The sequence below is a fragment of the Rhipicephalus sanguineus genome, chromosome 4 (assembly GCF_013339695.2).
Source record: "Rhipicephalus sanguineus isolate Rsan-2018 chromosome 4, BIME_Rsan_1.4, whole genome shotgun sequence".
NCBI classification, from domain to species: domain Eukaryota; kingdom Metazoa; phylum Arthropoda; class Arachnida; order Ixodida; family Ixodidae; genus Rhipicephalus; species Rhipicephalus sanguineus.
In genome coordinates, this window is record NC_051179.1 from 11,773,806 (window position 1) to 11,795,407 (window position 21,602).

General features: G+C 49.7%; 1 protein-coding gene across 1 annotated transcript in view; it reads right to left on the reverse strand.

Annotated features, from left to right (window-relative positions):
• Positions 1-21,602, reverse strand: part of LOC119389396 (EF-hand domain-containing protein D2 homolog) — a 254,644-nt gene that overhangs the window by 149,172 nt on the left and 83,870 nt on the right. Inside the window, 6 exon segments of the mRNA XM_037656627.2 lie at positions 8,341-8,382; positions 9,563-9,662; positions 9,664-9,716; positions 14,321-14,455; positions 18,083-18,161; positions 18,163-18,228. Of these exon segments, the coding sequence (XP_037512555.2) occupies positions 9,575-9,662; positions 9,664-9,716; positions 14,321-14,455; positions 18,083-18,161; positions 18,163-18,228 (421 nt within the window). The 3' untranslated portion in view covers positions 8,341-8,382; positions 9,563-9,574.

Genomic DNA, 21,602 nt, shown 5'->3' on the forward strand with positions numbered 1-21,602 from the left:
GCGCTCACTGAGCGGCGGAGCGTGACGCACTTCATGTCGCCGCCGACAGGCGGCGCGGCTCACAGCGTCACCTGAAACTTTCCGGCGGGTTGCAGGGCGCGGATGGCGCGCATTGTTGTTTTGCGCGCAAGAAAAGTCAATCTTACGGTGCGCAACTCACGGAAGTTCTTTTGATGCAAGTTTTCGGTGTGTTGTGAAATAAATTACTGTCGTTGTGACTGATTTACGGAGGGCGAGCGATGTTTTAAGCGGCTATTGCATAAATGAATGCTCCTCCACGCAGCCGTTGCAATAACAGCTAGGGTGTGTAATTGGGGGCGTTCGGTTTTTTTTTTTTGTCCGGCTGATCGATACGATTTTCAATGCACTTTCGCCACTGTAGCTGTCATAGCGACTTCACTCCCGCCTTTCGAGCCCCACTATGCCGAATATAAACAACGCCTCATTTAAAAAAATTCTTCGCGTATATATGATCTAGCTGGTCTGTGCAACTAACCCACTTAATGTTCTTTTTTTTTTTCGCGAATCAATAATGGGCGGAATCACTCGGCTTCGTAATAAATGTATCCGCACCGTACGCTTAAAAATTTTTTTATTTACAGACGTAGATCGTACAAGGTTACCAAAACTGCAGTTGGACTCGCATACCCAATAAAAAAATATTTATACATAGTTAATATGAGTACATAACAAGTAACATGTATCACGTGCGTACACATTTTTATTGCACCTTGGAATTGCACCAGCGCGGATAAAACAGGACACGAAGAAACACTCGACAGTGTCACGCACTGACATACTGATTTTATATACACAAAACCCTGCCTATGTATGCGCAAATGTTTGCCATATCACAATATGAATTATCAATGCCGAAAATGTCACTCGTGGTCGAACAATAAACAGATGCAACAAACGTGTATGACATCTGCTAGTCGACTACGAAAATGAAAAATAAAGGACAGCAAGAAACGCCGGCGATGTTTGCAGTCGACAGCCGACGACAACGTCGACCTACCAGCAACTGGGGCATCCCAAAGAGAGCCCAATCCCTTTGGACCTCCCCCGCTTCCTACTGAGAGCTACTTCAGCCCCCATCTACATCTCCTTTTTCTGTACGTCACTATCCAGCCCGTTTCATCCGTCAGTATAGTTCTGTGCTTAGGACTTCGATAGCGAAACAAGCAACGACGTACCAGCATTCTTTATTATTTTTTTAGAAGTACCCCTAACCCCCCCCCCCCCTTTTTTTTACTAAAGCACGAGTATGGTTTTGTTGTCACCACCCTCGCGCGTTTTCTTGCTTTTATTGCTTTCACACTTGACTCTGCGGTCACTCCTAGCTTCGTTGGGTCCAGCTGTTTTTTGTTGTCAAACGCAGCCCCAGAAATTTCTCTGCACGTACGCTGCATGCTCTATGTGCACGACCGCCTGAAGCGCTGGACACATGGTGCGAATTCGGATGCGATTCGTCGTACGGCTGTTCGTGCCAACAGCCGCATCCGACAGACGCCCAACAGGTTCCATCAGCGTGCGGAGACGATTCGCACGCCGCACGGGCATCCAACTTGCTGAATGTAGCCGCGCGGCTGCCGCGTCGGTCTGACGGCCGCAGCCAATGGTAGCGCGGGAGACGCCTGACGTCACGCCTCTGGTGGCGCGTTTGTTGCTTGTTTGTTTGTTTGCGCGTTTGTTGCACTACGTTCGGACGGCTCCGATCATGAAAAACGTTGGATAAACTTTCTTTCTGACATCACATAACCCATGACGTTTGAAGTGTGTCATTTGTGCAAGGCGGCGCCCGTTTCCGAACCACTAGCGAGATATCGAGCCGTGATGGAAGGCCACTTCGCAGGTAATAGCCGCACCGGCCGTCTCGGCGAACCGGCCCGCTTCGCTTCCACCGTTGCTCGTCAAATCGAGGTCTACGAGAAAACCAATTGCGCATGTAAATACGTGTCATCAGCGTAAAAGTTTTAATCGTGTTGATAAAAATAAGTGCTCGACGATCAGCTCGCGTTTGATCGCGAACGGCGCTAGCGACTACGTCCGCCTTGCTAGGCCTACGCTCGGTGTCGTGACAAGCCTACTCTCGGAGTCGCGAGTGAATGCGGTCTGTTGAGATGTTTGTCGCTTGCGAAGGCGTAGCTTTATTGGCAATGTTCTTACAGAACGAAGCTTGGCCGCGTAAGGTTGTTTGTTTTGCAGTCAACGAAGAGGATGCGATGTCTTCCGAGCGTGCAAGCCGGGGTGCCGTGTGTGGGCGGAGCCTGCGCGCTGATTGCTCGTTCGCCCCCATGTGTCCTGAATCGCCGTATACCGCGTGCGGCGTCGCACGTCGGATCGGATGCCGAATCGCACCATGTGTCTAGCGCTTAAGGCTGTAAAAAAGCACGTCCTTCCCGTCCAGATGCAGCGGCGGGCCGTCTTTGAGACAGTTGCGATTTGCGGATAGACACAGATGCCGATCCTTCAGAAAAACAAGCATATTATAAGTGCAGTAAAGCGGCACGCGGGGTGCCGACAAAGGTCCTTCAAGCGAATGAACGGAGTGAACATGCGCTGCAGGGCACACACAAATGGAAACAGTAGCTTCAACTACTTGGATCAGTTTAAAAAAAAAAGAATAAAATGCTCGACTCCCTCCCCTCCTCATTTTTTTTTTGTGATCTCTTTTTGTGTCATTGTGGTGGCCCTCTCCCCGCCACCAACCCCGCGTTTGTTGATACCCCCGCAACTACAGCGTAACCAGCCTAACCCCCCACCGACCAAGGGGACGCGCTCCACACCCCGCAGGAGTTTTCAGGAGAAACTGGCGGCAGCGCCCCTGGCGGGCGCTCAAGCTGTCGACGCGGAGAGGGCCGCGGCGGCGCGGCGCAGGGATACGGCAGTGAGCCCACTGCCCCATTCTAGTACACTGTACTGGACACCCACTGCCGCTCTCTGCAGGAGCAAGTGCAACAATGTGGCCAAACAAGAGCCAGAAATTCCGCCACATCCCCCACCGCCGGGGGATTGTTTGTCCTTTCGGGGAAAACGTCCCCGTCTCCTCCGAGGAGGCGCGGGGGGGTCACGCCCACTCGCTAATCCGTGACGTCGCGGTCACGTGATCCGCAACCCCCCCCCCCGTCTCCCCCGAGCATTCCTCCCCCGTCTGAATACCCCTTTAAGCGCTACGGGGAAACGAACTTGCGTTCAAGGGTAAATATACCGAACGCTTTGCTGCGGCCTCTGTCGACAAGTGGCTTGACGTGAAGATGCATCCTTTCCTGTTGTTGACTTACCTTTCACGCTATAAGGTAAGACGATAGGGGAGGAATTGTTGCGCGTACGAAAGAGCTGTCACGGAGGCATTATCGCGTTGCCTCACCGCTAAGCACGTGCGCGCCTCCTCGGACCCGTTCACGCCGCTCCGTCCTAGTGGCGCCGGGGCGGCGCGGCCGGCATGGACGCGGCCGCCGGCAACCAGCTTTTCGTTTTTTTTCTTTTCTTCGGGGGAACAAAAAAAAAATCGAGTGGTAGTAAACAGTTGCGCAGTCCCGAGATAGCGAAAGGCGGGGATCGTCGAGGCGGCCGCGGATCTCCGCATTTCGCTCTTGGCACTCGAGGCCTTGATACCATTACCGGGTAGCTCGTTTTCCGCTTATTCTAAGGCTCCATTGTGTCCCCAGTGCACCCTTTATTAGTGCATGGGACTTCTCGTCTGATGGTGTTTATCATTGGTAGCCTTAGTAGCCAGGGGCATAGCCATGTTCTTCGGGAGTGGTGGGAGGGGGTAATCACCCTTTATGTGTGTTCGTGCGTGCATTTCTGTGCGTGTATATGCACACGCAGAAATGCGAAATATGAAAATTCCGGGGGGGGGGGGGAGGGTTTAACCCTTTCCGTCCGCCCTGTCTCTCTCTCTCTCTCTACCTACGCCACTTCTGATAGCCCTTCTTATGTCTTTCTTATAAATTTAAGTTTCTTCACATTCTGTATAAAACGTATAGTCAAGCGCATGGTGGTCGTTCTCTGTGCATTCATTTGAAGCCAAGTCTTCGGGGCTTGATCTATAACTTGGGAGCCCTGAAGCGTGTCGTAGATATTGGCTTTTATCCCTTCGTTCGTCTTGTACGTTTGTGTGCCCTTGACAAAAATGGCGTCGCAAGAACGGACTCGGAGCTCGGTGTAAGGATATGGCGAACGGCGCGGAAGAATGTGGCTACGGTCCCTGTGGCGGTCGGTGTCGTCGGCTACGACCGATGTGCGCATTTTCCGTGCCGCGTGGCGCCCTCCATCGAGGGAGCGCCTCGCCGCCTGCCGCTCCTCGCGCCACCTCGCGTCTCTTCGAGAAGTGCTCAGCTCGGGCTGCTCTCCTTTCTCCTTCGCTAGGTGGCAGGCGCGCACCTAAAGCGGCAGAGTGAAGCGGGAAAGTGAGCTTGGTGGCCCACGCTCCACTGCCTTGTTTCAAAGGCAGCGTGACATTTGTACGAGAATGATAAAGCACTGGTAGTGTGTATCCGCCATTTTATGGGAAAGGCTGCTTGCCTACTGAGGAGCAGACGTTCGTAAAAGGTTGCCTCTGTATCCCAGATCTGCTGTTTCTGGTGTACTCTCGTGAACAACAGTGTTTTGGGATGGCGGGGTAGTGTGTTTCATTTTTGACGCTCACAGATCGTTTCTTTTTCCAGATAGTCGGAAAGATATTCATTTTAAGGTAGTGCGAATCGTTTTAAATGGACCGTCCACTGATTTTTCTCGACCCAGTTTTTTACAGCGCGACAGGAAGCTTACCCTTTGTAGCTTTTGTAGCTGCAGTGGTTTATCCTAAAAGCACGTAGTTATTTTATAAGCAGTATTTTTCGATCTAAAAGGCTCCAAACACGCATGAAGGCTTGCTCCAACAACGCTGAGAATTGATAGCGATGCCGCTAGTCCTTGTGAAAGCTGTCGTTATTCTGCTTTCGCAGAAGTTACTGTAGCTATGCTTAACCACCTTTATTTTGAGCTTTCCAACCATTTTTGAAAATAGCAAGCTGTTACAATGAGATGATGTGGCTTTATACACCTTCTCAGTATTTGTACAGCGTTGTGTGCGCTTGCGCCCAAGGTTGCCTGCGCCTTTGTCATGGATGGTTTGTCCCGGCATGGGATCATTACGCCAAGCGAAGGCAGCGCCACTTTGTTGCATACAACTAACGCAGGCCTATATGTACATTTTTATGGAGTAATGCCTTTTAATATAAAGAAATGAACAATATTTCAGTACTAACAGAAAAGTCATCGAACGCATACACCATCAATGGTCACGTGACCGGCTTCATCGGACCGTTTATGATTTTGCCGCCAGAGGCGCCAAATGTCATTTTTCGCTACTTTCAATGAAGAAATAAAAATATAAATCCACCTCTCACGAGATAAACAGGGTTGGTTTGAGTCAATGCGACGGACAATCTTTCCATCAGTGCAGTCATCTCATTTCATGTTCTGGGCAGTTGTCGGTCCCTTTAAGGGGTTAACGGTTGCAGGACTTTAGCAACACAATGGGCTACATATTAGTGAAGGGCTATTGGCAGACTGGGCTTGGGAGCGTAGGGAGGAATAACAGAGTGCACGTGGACTACGCGTCCTTAGGAGTACAGGAGCCGGGGTTTCAGGTGGAATGCTCGTAATATACATTCATCTAACTCTCATGGGCGACTTCATGCGCGGCGAAGTCTATGTCGCAAATATAAAAAAAAAAAAAAACCATGCGTAATGTTACTTTCCATGTCTGCCACGCGTATGCATTGTCCGAGTCTTTGATGCGCGCGCGTTGTCCACTTGGACGTGGCCTCTCTCCATGCTGTGCGTCTATGCGAAAACACGGTGGTTCACGCTGCTCTTTTTTTTTTTCATGTGCACATTGGCATTGCACAGTTTAAAGGAGCCTATGGTTGTGCCTGTTGCGTACATTTTACGCTCGTTATTTAATCTAGCCAGCGGTGAAGCAGGATAATAATAAAGCGAGAATTGCGCCGGCCGGCGGACAGATATGCTGGATTCGCCATGACCAATCTCCTGGTCATATATTTCGTCACTTTCTGTCGTTATATCACCCTCCATGCAATCTTTCAACTAGGAGTGGATATTATCGCTGTGACGAGATTTTTTACTTTCTTTCTTTTTTTCGTGAAGCCGCATGCTTCGAACGTTCGTCCGCTCGGATTAGGAGTAGATACAAGCAGCAAAAAAAAAAAAAAAAATGCACCGATTAGTGCATAGCGTAGTAATGAGTCGACGTACCGCTAGCCTACCGATTTTTTTTTTTTTTCTGCTAATCGAGCTCTATAAACCTCTGCGTAAAGATGCGCGATTTTTTGCAGCCGTTGCTTTGCCATTCGCTGGATGCGCAAACGTGATGCAGAACTGGCCGCGGGCTGCTGGCCCTTCTCCCATCGAGCTTTGTCTTTTTCTCTGTCTGTGCAGAAGTGGCGAGGACGCGGCTACGGCAGGAAGGCGACAAGTACCGCTCCTTCTTCCAGACGCTGTTTCTGGTGTGGCGCGAAGAGGGCTACCAGGGCCTGTACCGGGGCCTTGCGACGCAGCTCGTCCGCCAGATCCCCAACACGGCCATCATGATGGCCACCTACGAGGCGGTCGTCTACATGCTCTCGCCGGCCGTGTACGGCGCCTCTCCCGCGAACGACGACTGAAGTTCCTCCCGTCCTGGTGCGATGGCACTGCAGATCTCGAGCGCTGGGCACGTGCTTTTTTTTTTTTTTTGGCCAGAGTTGTTTTTCTTTCTTAATTGTTAGCCTTAGTACCGTCTCTGTGCCGTTTAGGCATTTACAAGTTGTCCAGAAAAGAGTCGACTGGCGAAAACAACTTTTTAATTGATTATACTGAGGATACTAGAATTCTTTATTGTTCGTGAGTGCCTGTGAACCTTTGGACAGGTCGTTCTAAAGGCTTCAGCGTACCTGAAGTGAACCGCAATGGATTGCAGTCACGATATGGATTCTTTTTGTTTGCTTTCCCGTACTCTGGTCATAATGGCGAGCCCGGCCACAAAAGATGACGTCCGTAACGAACGCACTTTCCGTGCCGAGGATTCATCAACGTGTGAGCGGGGCTCTTTGCTCCTTCTATCGTGGAATGGTTCTGAAGCTTGGAAGGCTTCGGTGTTGTGAACAATTCGTACACGATGACGTGCGTGCGTGAGTGTGTGTGACGGCTGGTCTCGGTCCACTTGTAGGTACAACAAACTTGGCGTCGCATATTGTGTGCAACGCGTCCCGAAGTGCTCGAGCAGCCTGTCATGTTGAGTTGTAAATAGTATTAAGAGTGGACAATGGTTTCCCCTGTACATACTTTGGCACTAATGTTATTTGTACACTGTTGTATGTTCGTAGTGCTGTTGCTTGTCACGTTTCCTCTTGCTGTGGGGACAGTCTGGAATTTAAAATACATTGGCTTAATAACAACGAAAGTGCATGCAAGATGAGTGCAAGTGCTTCTTTTTTTTTTTTGGCAGTTGGGGGAGGGGAGGGGATCGGTACATCTGTTAATGTGAATAATGCTTGTACGAGCGCTTTTGGAAAAGCTTTCTCTTTTTTTCCTTATTCGGTGTTGTAAATCGTTTATTTTCGATCTGGAGTAAAAGAAGTGTGGTGCTCTTACATATTGCTGCACTCCAGGAAGGTAGCAAGCAGAGGCTTTACTAAGATCGGCCTTCGCAAATTACCCTGATCAAGCAAACTCGTACAGATTGCATTGTCAAGCTCCCGTTTGAATGTCACGAATCACTATGTTGTTGTCTGGATGGGCCCCGTTTTTAGGGCATACAAAGTTCGTTCCGGTGGTCCACAAATTTGCCGTATTTCGGCGAAGCCTCGTTTCGCGCAAGTACAAAGGGATGGTTTTCTCTCCGGCTGCGTACGAAGGACTGTACACGCCATGTTCGTCGAAAAGTGCCTATACCGATGTGTAATGAACAAGTGAAAATTGAGAACCTGTAGCATGGGCGTCTGGGGACCAGACAGACAGGCAGGCAGGACCGATGTTTTGGACTTTTCTTTCTTTATTGACAACAAACCAGCGATGCTTTCAGTGTACATCCGAAAAATCTCTGTTCAATAAAGTGGCAGCAAGTGTGTATGTTTGGTCCCTCTTCTTTATTTACATGGCGTATTTACAATCACTCGAAGATATATATTAGACACCGTTCTGCGGCCATGCGCTCAGCGCTGCCCGGAGGAACTTGTGAATCGGCGCTGCAAGGCACGATGCGCGTTTGTTTGATTAAAAATATACTCTGCGTCACGTGGTTATTGAAAGCGGTGTAACAGCGAGAGGGAGGAGGCGGTGCCGAAGCTTGACTGGCGACGACGTGGATGGCCGCAGCGTGGGCGTGCTGTGCTGCACAGAAAAGAAGGCAGTCATCTTTCAGACACCATTCAGTGCAGAACATTGCGCGTGTCAGCGGCACCTCACGTGGTGCACCTCTGCACAACCGCGCCTTAGCACTCGCGGGTTGTCGTTTCTCAATACATCAAGCACTATTACCGCCAACGAAGCGGCGTCGCACATTGTTTCATCGATGCTGCCTTCCTTCAGGCACACGCGATGGCCACCAATTCGAAAGAGTAGCGAATGGCAAGCGCGCCATATGATTAATGATACAAATTATCTAAACACCGAGGTACTCGTCCCTGACGAAAGGTAATCTGAATCCATTGGGACTTATTTGAATGAATGCTCGCAGGTTTCTTTAAGCGACCCATCCTGATTATTTTGGGCAGCAGCACACTCCTCCCTACACGGCAACGGTGCCGCCGACGTTCGCGAATTTGTCAACCCCGCACCCGATCGGCTCGTGCTAGGATCGGAGAAGGATCGCATGGTCATTTACCAGTAATTAACTCGGCAGCATGCACAGGAGCGAGTTGCGCTGCAGTGGGGCGTAGCCAGGCGATGATTATGGTTAGCCTCCTGGACAGTGTACCATCCCGACAAACACCTTCAGCCTATCTCGGCTGCTACCCGTACCAATATGCGCATACATGTAAGCATTGCAAGCAAAAGGGGATCGAGCATTATGCGGTCGCTCACAGCGGAAGATCACGGGAATCTGGAAATAATACTGAGCAGTGGGAGGCCGTGCTGTGCAGCTCGATCTGGCCATGCCCTGCCCTGACCCGGAGTTTTACTGGAGAGCTTGTACGGCTTCTAACGTGTGAAAATGCGTGCTGAATAATGCGTTCGGTGGCGAAATGGACGCGTGTAGTGAAAAGTTAGCGCCTGTTCCATGACCCGCGGACGTCAATACTGGCGTGTGTTGTTGCCATTGTCCTTGTAAAGAGAACGAGAGAGGTGGGTGAAATGCATTCTCGCTGGGCTGCAAAGGTTATACCACTCGCAAAGACTACCAGCTGGAATGCATCGTGCGCAGCCTTACTCCACGCTCGACCGGGGATGGTCCCTTTGGGGGCCGAGTCCGGAGGAAAAAGAAATGCGTCGGGCGTTTTCGTACGTAGACGCCCGAGGAAGGTAATCTGGAGCGGTCGTGTCCCTTTATTGGCCCTGTGATGGCACCCACCTGTGGCGCACCCTACGTGGCGGCGGCGTTCTTGAAGAAGTTCGCCTTCTCCATAAACGCAGCCTGGCGCTTCTTTCGCTCCTCCTCTTCGATCTTTCGCCAGCTGCTCCTGCTGATCCTCCTCGAACCGGTTGCCGCGATTCAGCTCCATCGCCTGCGAATACCGAGTATTTCAATCGCGAACAGCGGCAAAGTGCTTATAAAACGAGCTACGCTCAGATAGAGGGGACGGGGTGCTATTACCCGCAGTTTCAGCCGCGACTGCGGCACTTGCATAATACGGCAGATACGCCACGGAATCGCTAAGTCGTTGCCTGTCCTTCTGCTCGCGTTTTGAGCCGGAGCACTTATGTTGTCTTGCTGTTGTCGACCTTGCTGCATGTATCTTCATTTTCAGATACATGTTCAACCGAACATTTATACGGTCAGCCAATTTGTCGATGTGTAAGAGAATGCCGATTCGAAGAAAAATGTGTGTGCTGAAAAAAATATAATAGGGATGTTGTGCTATGTGGAGGCACTCAAAATGCTTTCATAAAGCAGGTTACGGCTATAAAGGCAGCCAAAATGTGATGTGAGCAATCGTATCAGCTGCTGACAGTTCATTGAACAAAAGTAACATCTTTACGTGCTATGTTATTTCTGGTACGCACAAAAATCAGTAGGGGGCGGGGAGAGGGAACGTGGACAAGTCAATCCCCAGCCTCCTTGATACGCCCAAGATACCCCTGCGAACACATTTCGATCGTGCTTGTGGCACGCGTACATGTACTCACTCGTGTTTATCTGAAAATGCTCTGTATATTGAATTGTGTGCTAGTGGCGGCGACCACACAACGTCACAGCTCATTCTGGCAACTATCAAATGCGTCTCCGTATGAGCCGTATATGCTAATCCATGCAGCTGCTCCGTTCCAGGTGATAGCCATTTTCCGCTATTAATGGCGGCGGATGTCCGGAACTGCGTGACACACGCTAATCAGTTATTTGTAGCACCACACTGCATCGTAATTGTGTAATTCAAGCCAGCCATTGTTCAATGTATGTCCTCACACGAACAGCATCTCAAGATGGCACGACCGCCTAAATGCGTCGGAATAAAATATTAGGCAGTTTTAGAATAAGGTACGCAAAGCTCTGCGTCAGCGTTTGTCGCCGCTGCGCACGTGTCGTACGCTATCCTCTAGGGTACCCACGTCAAGTGACGAAAATAGCGTATCGTACCCAACGAATGCTATCTCTGCGTACCCTATTCTAAAACTGCCTATTGACACTCCGCGTATTCCGCGAATGTCGCTGCGTGCATCTGGCGACAATATTCGGGGACGCTTCTCTGGGATTGCGTGCTCGAGATCCCACATGGCCCTATGCGAGCATCTACTTGTCTTGGAACTATTGGTATCACAAAAAATCAAGCGCGCGTCTACACGAAGTTTACCCCGACGTATATCACGACGGCGCGTGCCCGTTCTTCGGGCATACCTCCACACCCGCTCCTGCAGCAGTGCAGGTGGAGGAGATAGAGCACTGCACGGCCCGATTTTTCGGCCCGGGCCCGCTTCATGAAGTCCGAGCCCAGCCCGGCCCATGGTTCCATGTCACGCACTGGCCCGGGCGTACATGACCGAACCCAGCCCGAGCGCGGCCCGGGCCCGCCAGAAAAGCGCTTCGGACGGCCCGGGCCCGTGCAGTGCTCTAGGAGGAGATACCCAAGTTCATAAAGTGGGACTCGCTTCTGCGTACGCCCGTACAGCAAATCCTGGCTGTCCGGCGTGCCCTGCGACCGGGCTGCAGTGGGCTAGACCTGCCGATCCCGACGTGGAACTAGCCGGATGCGCGACCGAGTTCGCGTCCTCGCCGGACCTCCAATCAAGTTCTTTCACTCACTCGAGGCTCCAGGCGCGCGAGCTGTCACTTGGCCTTTGCCGCGTTCGCGTGGCTCGGCTATGTCAAAGTCGCAGGACGACCACCCGCGCGTCTCGTGATCGAGGCTTGCAAAGTGGGCATGTTGGTTACTCATTTGAAAGGCTTTTGGTGTAGCGCGAAAGGAAACACGGACACGAGAAGGGCAGAAGGCACACAGGAACACCACACAGCGCTGGATCGAGGCGCGCGAGCTGCGCGTTGACTTCGTTCTTGCTGCGTTCACGTGACTCTCACTTCGTCTCAGGGAAAGCTTGAAACCAAGCGGTAAAGAAGAAGATCCCCTGGCTCGGCAGACGTCATGGAGAACTTGCGCAAAGCGGCGCCGACCGCTTGGGCAGTACAAAAAGAAAGCGGTGTTCGCATGATGCGGCTTCTAGTCTTTTTAGGTGAATGCATAAAGGACCCTGTGAGTTTTTTTTTTTTTTACATGCACCTTCGCTGATAACCTGTCGATTGAAAAAGAAAGGGCTCTCTTTTATGTTTTTATTTCTGCTTTCTCGTCTTTCCTTTTTGCTGAGTTGTTTTTTTTTTTTTATCTGGGGTTTAACGTCCCAAAACCACCATATGATTATGAGAGACGCCGTAGTGGAGGGCTCCGGAAATTTCGACCACCTGGGGTTCTTTAACGTGCACCTAAATCTAAGTACACGGGCCTCAAGCATTTTCGCCTCCACCGAAAATGCAGCCGCCGCGGCCGGGATTCGATCCCGCGACCTTCGGGTCAGCAGTCGAGTGCCATAACCTTTTGCTTAGTTGTTAAAACACCGCAGTGATAATTAAGCGAGAGGAGTGCGCTCGTCCGCTTTTGGACCCTCGCATACCATTCGGAGAGTGCGAGACGAACCTTTTCGGAGGGGATCATTACCACTGAGCGTATACGAAAAAAAAAAAAAGAAGAAAGAAAAGAAAGTACTGCAAAACGGAAAGGCGAGCTAGTTGGTACTGATTCATTCAAGCGCTTGCGGTGTTCACTTTCTTGTCTTCGTCTTTTTTTCAGCAACTATTACACCATTATGAAGAAAGTACTCCTTAAGGACCACTAAGCTTCCTCTATCTCTGTTTTTTTTTTCTTTACAATTAAGAGATGGAATTCATCAACTAGCTCCCTGAATACAGATATATCTATGCAACCGATAATAGTGTCTTATATTTGTCAGTGCTGTGACTTATAACAATCTACTTTACGTGTATACTTTGACTCCATTCTGGTTTCGCCATTTCTCGTTCTATCTGCATGTTGTATTGATAGTGTCCGTGTATGTAAACTCTGCTGGTAGTGTGAAGATTGCCCCCCTCCCTTGCAGTACGACACTACGGCGATACAGAAATTGTGTAAATAAATAAACAGCTGACACGAGCATGCACGGGGGGGAGGGGGGGGGGGGGGGGTCAGCAGCTGCATGCTCAGTTGCGTCGCCCTCGCACAAACAAGGGCGGTGCTCTTCTTTCCTTACTAACCGCCACTCGCTGTCCCCTGCACCGTTTCCTCATTCCGTGTTCCCAAGCGCTAATCCTGCCTTCATCTAGGGGAACCGCCTACGCATTCGCGCAGGATGAAGGGAAAAAAAGAAAGAAAACATTAAGAAACCCGAGATTCTGGCTGCTCTCTGAAGCCGAACCGAAAAATCCACGCCTCTATCCGCGTTGCGTCGTCCGTTGGCGCGTACATAATACATGCATGCGTGCGTGCCACGAGATGGTGCAATGCTGAACTGAGCGGCTTGCCTCGGCTGCGACTTCGAAGCCAGCAACGCGGCAGTGCGCATGCGCTACTGCATTCGCTGACCACACGCGCGATCCGGAAGCTTCACTCGTACGAGACGTATTTATTTCTAAGTTCCTGCACGTGTACACACGCTGGGCTGTTTCCGGCTTCTTCGGCGGCCACGGACCAGTGCTGCGGAAGCTGCATTTCCCCTGCCTTTCGTTACCGGGATTCCTTGCGCGTGTGCGAGAAATTGTGTTTGTGCGCAAGGCGGCTTCCCACTTGGCTCCCTCCCGCTTATTTATTAGCTTCACTCGGGCAAAAGAAGGCCTCCCGCACCCTGGGTGACCTTACTGTGCTGTATTCCAGAGAGAGAAAAAAAAACAAGAACAGTGCCGGAACGGCACTGTTCATGCAGACAGGCATATTTCTTCAAGCACCATGAAGATGGCAACCGTCAGAAGCCGGCACAAAGAATGGTACAGCCGAATGCTTCGGGTGTATCATCTTTGTACCGCTTTGAAGCAACTACAGTTGCTTCACTTAACTTGCCATTAACTTGACCAGCAACAAGTCCTGTTGGGGACAATGCCCGGTGACACCGGGTAAAGACTACAAACGAAGAGAGAAAGACGGGACGTTTGTTACGCGTATTCAGTGTGTCTGTAATGCAACTATCTCAGCAACGGCGTAGCCAGGAAGGGGGGGGGGGGGTTCAACCCCGCTCTCAATATTTTTCAATTTTGCATATATATATATATATATATATATATATATATATATATATATATATATATATATATGCTGCGCCCCTGTATCCAACAATTTTGGCATTGCCCTTGCAACAAACATAATAATATTAATTTTAGCAATAACTGTGGGGGTTTTTAAGTCCCAGAACTACGATATGGTTATGACGGACGCCATATTGGGGGGCTCCGGAAATTTTGACCATCTTTAACGTGCACCTAAATCAAAGTACACGGGTCTCAAGCATTTCGTCTCCATCGAAATGCGGCCGCCGCGGCCGGGACTCGATCCCGCGACCTTCGGGTCTCCAGTCGAGCACCATAACCACTAGATCACCATGGCGGCTCCGTGCAACAAACGGCGCACGCACGACGTACCTTGGCTTCGAAGAAGCTCTTGGCGCCCCCAACGCCAGCCTTCTCCACGTCGATGCTGGTGAGCCGCGCCAGTGCGCTGAGGCCGCCGTCCGTACTCAGTTCGCCGTCACGTGCCTTCTTGAAGATCAGCAGGAACTGCGAGGAGTCAAGCAGGACCACGACTGAGCACAACACGCCAAGGAGTTATATCCTGCAGAATTACTGTATAAATGGAACACTGTCAGAGACGGACAATACCGCCGTATTGTCGAATCGTGTCAGCTCCAATCGGTTTAGGGTGCTGCATCTCTGAGTGGCTCGAAATGCAGCCATGATGGCAGCCAGGGTATCCGACCAGCATCAACGTTTAGTCATGGTTCAGTGCAGGGGCGTAGCCAGAAATTGTTTTCGGGGGTGGGGGTGGGGGGGTGGGGGGTTGGAAACCACTGACCCCTCCCCCCCCATCTACGACCCTGTTTCAGGGATAGTTCAGTCCAGCCCATTAAAACCACCCAACCCTTACACACCAAAGAGCTTTTGTCTTTTTTTTTTTCTTCTTTAAACCATGAGAGAGAGCCTTCGCCAGCTCCAACCTCGACTATCAACTAAAACTGATAGCGAGGGCCCAGGACGCGGCCCGAGCTCTAGGCGTACTGGACTACGGACGCCTCTGTTCTCAAATAAAGGCGTTTATCTCTCTCTCTCTCCTTCAGTCCATCACGCAGCTTAGACACAATTTCTCACTGCCTTGTAAGCAGCATTTCATTGGCAATCAACGCCAAGGCGACGTGCTAAGGGCTGACGCGCAAGATAAGGCGGTTCGGGGGACGACGTACCATGGTTTTTGCGCGCGTTGTATGTCACACGTCATGCACGGCGTTCGAGCAGTGTGTGCCGCGTCGCTCGTAGATTCCGCGGTCGCTGATTGAAAGGGAGGCCGAATGGCGCCGTTGCATTTCCTTCCCGTTCACAGCACCAACGACTCTTTCGAAGTCAACGAACTCGCATGCAGCGGCCTTAAACAGATAGCGTGTCGTGTAGCCTGTGTATATTACGCGTGCCTGCGGCAACAGGGCTGAATGTCCGGCCATGATTCACCGTAGGACGCGTGCGGGTCGCGTGGCTAATTTCCCAAGAGTGCACAGTTACTAGTTAGCGCGGACTACAATGCGCGAGCAATATGAGCTCGGCGCGGACTCCCAGTGCACGCCACGGGCAGTTGGTGCAACGGACGTGAGTCAAGGCTTGCCGGCCGGCGCTGATATCTTCGCGAGACACACTGGAAATTCCTCGAACATCCACTTTCTCTTTCCTCCTTCAAGCCGGAACGCTTCAGGAAATGCGGCGCGGTTGGTGGTTCTTTCAACTCAGCAGGCTGACTGGGCGCAAAGGCGTTTCCGGTGCACGCGTTTCCTTTGGCGCATCCCGTTCCGAATTCGAACAGAAGATTGTCTTAAAGTGGTATGTCTGAAGAGAAAGGGTAAGGGGGCTCTCGCATATATCTTGATGTTTTTTTTTTTTTTTTTCAATCCTAAACTGCCGCGAGTATAAAGAGCAATGCCGAGGCACCACATGCCACGGGACAGATCCTTCCGAATACTGATTACTCCGAAAGAGAGAAGACGGACCATCAACACAGTGTCAACGCGGAAAACAAAACGCAAGAAAAAAAAACGGTATTGTTAAATGACAATTTCGTAATAATTCTGGACTGTATTGTTATATAACTCTAAAAGTTAGTCAGATTTGAGGTTTGATTACGCGAGAGATATTGTTTTACTTGCGGTTGAGAAGTGGGTACTCCCTTAATTCAACGGTTCGCATCGCGTGAGCGATTTCTCCAGCAGCGCGGTTTTGAAGGGCACAAAAAATTTGAACCACCCACGTCTGCCAGAGCTTTCGGCGACGAAGGACGCGGTCCACTTCAGGCAAGGCTGATCATTCCGAGGGAATCTGTCAGAGACTGCACTGAAACCGGCTCTGAAGATGCCAAAATCTAACAGCGCGGGAAACGACAGCACGATGGACGAAGTTCCTCTTCTTTGTCTGTGTCGTTTCCGCGCTGTTAGCCTTTGGCAGTACCACCAAATTTCCCAAAGAATTTCTCTTCTCAAAATGCTCGCTTTTGCGAAGGAGCGTTCGACGCGCACCGAACACTCGAGATGAAGATGCTGGTGCTTCCACACACAACTCGGAAGACATGCATTGAAAGTGCCTCAGAAGTGTCCACCGTTCCCGTGTTGCACACCGAGCAAACTGAATCGACTCGTGAACGCTAAAGTGGTTTATGTACTGCACGAAGCAAAAAAAAAAAAAAAAAAAGACAGCATCCTTTTGTATTCTTTTTCTGCGCATTACGGTGATGGCATAGGCATGCGAACGCGGGTCGGGGAGCCGCCTAGTAATCATCTGAACCAACTCTCTCCATGCCTTTACTTAGTCGAACTTTTCACGCCATTTTTTTCTGAGAAGCACGTCATCGCTTCATTTCAACGCGATAGCGTTAAATGGACACTAAAGTGAAACAGTGAATCGGTTTAGATTGACAGATATACTATGAGAACTTTAATGTCGTTAATTTCGCCAGCATGGGTTTATTGATAGAGGAGAAAATAAAGGTCCGCAAGTTTCGCTTTTAAAATTCGCGCCGAAATCTCTGCACGTGACGTCACGGATTACAAAGTGTATTTTTCGTCTTTTGGCGACACTGGCCCAACGAAACTTCCTGAAACATGGTATGTTAGGCCTACGGCCCCCTCATACGACAATGTGCTTCACTTTTACTGATTAGAAACTACGTAAGACCTAGTAAACGCCGTCAAAATCTGTGACGTCACCGCGTTAGTGTCGGAATTTCAAGGTGACACGTTTTCTCGCTTACCAAGTGTCTTCTCGCGTCAAGCGTGGTCATTTTGATATTGCGAAAGAGTGATTTACTTATACGACAAAAATTGTTTTTCTCTTCGGTGTCCCTTTAGAGAGCTCGTTTCGCAGAAATTCCGGTGTCGGTGGTGGTGTCGTTGGTTGCGAGCGAAAAATAATGTTGTTCGTGACCGAAAAATCGAGAAAGATGCAAAATCTTCGGTATGATGTGAGAATCAAATCCAGGCCGTTTACGTGGCAAGCAGGTGTTCTACTACAGAGCCATTGCTTGAAACTGCTTCGTAAAAAAACGTTATATGAATCTCATATGATATTCATATAGCGTTTCCACTCCTTCTACTACATATGTAGTAGAAGGAGTCTCCTTAAAGCATGTAATATTGCGTGGCAGAAGCGTAGAATCGCGCCAGGCGTCAAAACATGTGAATTGCGCAACGAGTGGGTGTTTTAAAGGCCCACCCATTACAAAGCGCTCAGACATTAATCATCATAGCTGCAGAACCACCAACAAAGTGAGCAGCTGCTTAGGTTCGTGTGTTGACGGACGCTTAGTGGGCCCTTCGCTGATTCGCAAAAGGAAGAATTGTGGCGTAGTGGGCACTTGACTTTACTTGCAGTAGGCGTTCTAAGATAGTTTGAAACGGCCAATGTTACGCTCACAGTCGTTCGTTTACGGCACGGTTGAGGCATGCACCGAGAACAGAAGCTAGGCTGGCAACTGAAAAGGTGATGCGCACGGGGCCCGATTACGCTATCGCGTTTTACTCTTGAAGGGAAGCTCAAGCGTCCTCCAAGATTTTGCATCGGTTGCGGAGCTCGTTTCCTTTCGGACTCGACCAACACGGGGGGCGGGGGGTGGGGGGGGGGGGTGCTGCGGTTAAACTAAGCCATGTCACCGACCTCCCTGAAGTTGATGGTGCCGTCGAAGTCCTCGTCCACCTGTCGGATCATCTCCTTGAGCGCCAGGTGAGTCTGCGGTGCCCAGGATCTCCATCATACGCTTCAGCTCCTCGAAGTCCAACACGTGATCGCCGTTCAGGTCGAACCTGCGCAGTGACCCCGAACGAATTCACATCAGCGTCCATTTAGAAAACGACTGCATCTTTCTTTTTCTTAATTCCGGAGTAGCTTAGCAGCGCAACAATGATGTGTAGCCACTGCATAAGCTATATACCACTGCGGGTGGCCGCATCATTACAGCGAAGGAACATAAGCAAAAATAATTGTTGGCATATTTCGACGAAGTTACACGAGTACGCCTGGGTGGAAGTAAGCTTGGGCTGTGAAATACAACATCGAATTTCTAAATCAGTGCGAAAGCAATGTGCGTGCACGAATTGCAAAACACGGTCATTTAAAGTGCTCATCCATTCATCGTCAACTAATTGTCCATTTGACGCCTACGTTGTAAACGCTGTCCCCACAGGGGGGCACATCATTTACGACCCGCATATAATAGAACGACACATATATACCTAACTGTGTCGACCAGGTAAAATTTAGAAGATGGCTATTGCACTGACCTAACCGAACATTTAGACCAATTGTTTTTTTTTTTTTTTCCAAGTCCACGCGCGCCGCACGCATTGGATGAAAATGATCGCCTTTTAGACGTGAGAGAAAAGCACACAACACAGCGCTTGTGTTGTGCGCTTCTCTTCCCGAGTCCGATATTCGCGCTGTTTTTTGTTCCTTAGAAATAATCATATCGTTTTTATTTATGGCAAGTAAAGTCTCGAGATTTTGGAAATTTTAAAGCCTTAACGTAGGAGCCAAGGTTCCCTGCTTGGCACCTATAGGCTCGCCGAAAGTTTTCACTTTTGCATCTGTATATATACACGCACACATAAACGCACGCACGAACATGATTAAGAGTAGTTGAAGTCCCCCACCCTCCCCACCCGAAAAAAATTTCTGGCTATACCACACTGCCAGGTGAGACTATAAGTGGGCACCGTGCGAGCGCGACTGCCACAACGAGGGATGACACGTAACCGGCGATGAGCTTCCGTGACTGTGCAGACAAGCGACTGCATGATGTCACCGGCGAAGAACCACTCTTGAATCTCAGCGAGAGCCGACGAGCGATTCTGCAGCAGCGGCATCGCCGATCGAATTGCAGGCATTCTTGCGCGACACTTCTGCCGACCGCCATGCAGAGCAATTCCCGGCTAGCCAATTTACGCAGTCGAGGCGCTGATGCGGGCTATAGTTGGTTTGAATCACCTGTAATCATATTCGTAGCGCAAAAAACAAGACGCAGACACAAGTAAGTCCTGCGTATGTGTTCCTTACTTGTGCCTGCGTCTTGTTTTTTGCGCTACGTGTCACGCGCGGCAACTGGGCCGCGTCTTCTTCTTTCTCCACCTGCTCGTCGCAGAGAATTGCAAGCGCTCACAGATTACGAGCGCACAAATAGACGCCGTCCCGTGTGCTTGCTCGGGAAGACCAATTTCATGCTAAAAGGTTTCCTTGCGCTGGCGAAATTGTTCTCTCTTTCGCGCAGGATGTAACGTGGCTCAAGTACTGTTCGTATACCGTGTGTCTTAGAAGCGACAACACCGGAGGGAGGCGACATTCTCATGACATATCTGACGAGGACTCAAGGTGTGTGTATCGCATACTGCATTAGGAAGCCGATATTTTATGCAGGTTGACCCGTGTTACCTCCTCACATCGTCTCTGCCTCGGAAGCGCTTACACGAAGCAATCTTTATTTCATAATCTGAATCAATTCTTTTTGCCAGACAGATAAGATGGCTTTTTAAAAACAGTGCGCCATTACATGGCAGTAGTGGTACAAACTAAGTTCATACGTTTGTGTACATAACATAATAATAATAATAATAATAATAATAATATATAATAATAATAATAATAATATGAATAATAATAAGAATATAATAATAATAATAATCATAATAACTGTTGGGGTTAACGTCCCAGAACCATGCATATACGATTATGAGGGACGCCATAGTGGAGAGCTCCGAAATTTTTGACCACCTGGTGTTCTTTAACGTGCACCTAAATCTAAGCACACGGACCTCTAGCATTTCGCATCCACCTAATGTGGCCACCACGGCCGGGATTCGATCCGGCGATCTTTGGGTCAGCAGTCGTGTTCCACGTCCGCACGCAGCATTACGTGTGCGTATATGTCGTATCACATTCGTCACCCGACACCTGGAGCCAGGCGATAAACGAGACTAACATCTACGCGGTTATCATTTAAAAATTGCTATCTATCTATGTCGTGACAAAGGTAAAGAAAGGAAACAAGTGAGAACAAACACATTACAGTGTGTAATCTCCAAATCGACGGCCCCACACACACACACATAGCCTCGCACGGGAACTGACAGGATTCTTATCCACCTTTGACACGCCGAGACACGCGGCCATCAAAAGTGCATCACAAAGCGATGCTCGAACGCTTCTACGACATTTGCGAACAAATCATTCGCTAAGTCTGTATAGTCGTGCTTCATTCATGCATCTGAAACCTCTGTGTACACAGACATCCACGGACTCGGTTTCAATGAGAACGTTTCAAGGTAGACTTATATTCTCAGTGTTACACGTTATTCTGTTCAAGCATTATACTTAAGAAAAGAATGCGCGCCTTATTTATTTTCTTATATTATTCTTCAAGGTGGGTAGCCGGCAAACGGTGACGAAAACCCCCTCTGTTCTTTGCTACACTATAAATAAATGAATGAATGAATGAATAAATAAATAAATAAATAAATAAATAAATAAATAAATAAATAAATAAATAGCAAAACGTGAGATTTCTCAGGTTCTCGCCGGCAACAGTGAGTTACAAGCGCACGGTTATTCAGCGCCAACTGGTACGTCACTTCACTGCGCGGTTCTCTCGCATTTGCGTCCCCATTGGACGTTGGTGCTGAGGGCCAATTCTTCCTTTCAGCTAGTTAACAGAATTCTTTCTCTCTTGTCGCGTTACAACCGGAGAAGAGTGCGTGAGAGTCGCCCTTGTTCGTGACGTCGGATAGTGTCTCCGCGCACGGTGACGACGCGAGGCGAATGCGTCATGCCCCGGTCACCTGTCAGCGGCGCCTCCTTTGAGGAGATGTAGGCCGCCGGGCTCGGCAGTGACGCTTTCTCGAAGCCGCCATTTCGATGCGGGCCGCGCTTAGCGGAAACTTGGAAGATCGCCCCTTCCGACGCAACGACCGGAAAGGTCCTAACCAAGCGCCGCTTCTCGTCCGGTAAGGTCCTCACGGGTAATCCGCGGAAAACCTGCTCACGCTCTATGAACGTCCGTCCCATGCACTTTCATGGCCTGTGCAGAAGGCTGTCAACGAGAGAGACCTTCTACGCTTGACGACATTTACATCATCTTTCTTCTTTCTTTCTTTCTTTCTTTCTTTCTTTCTTTCTTCTTTCTTTCTTC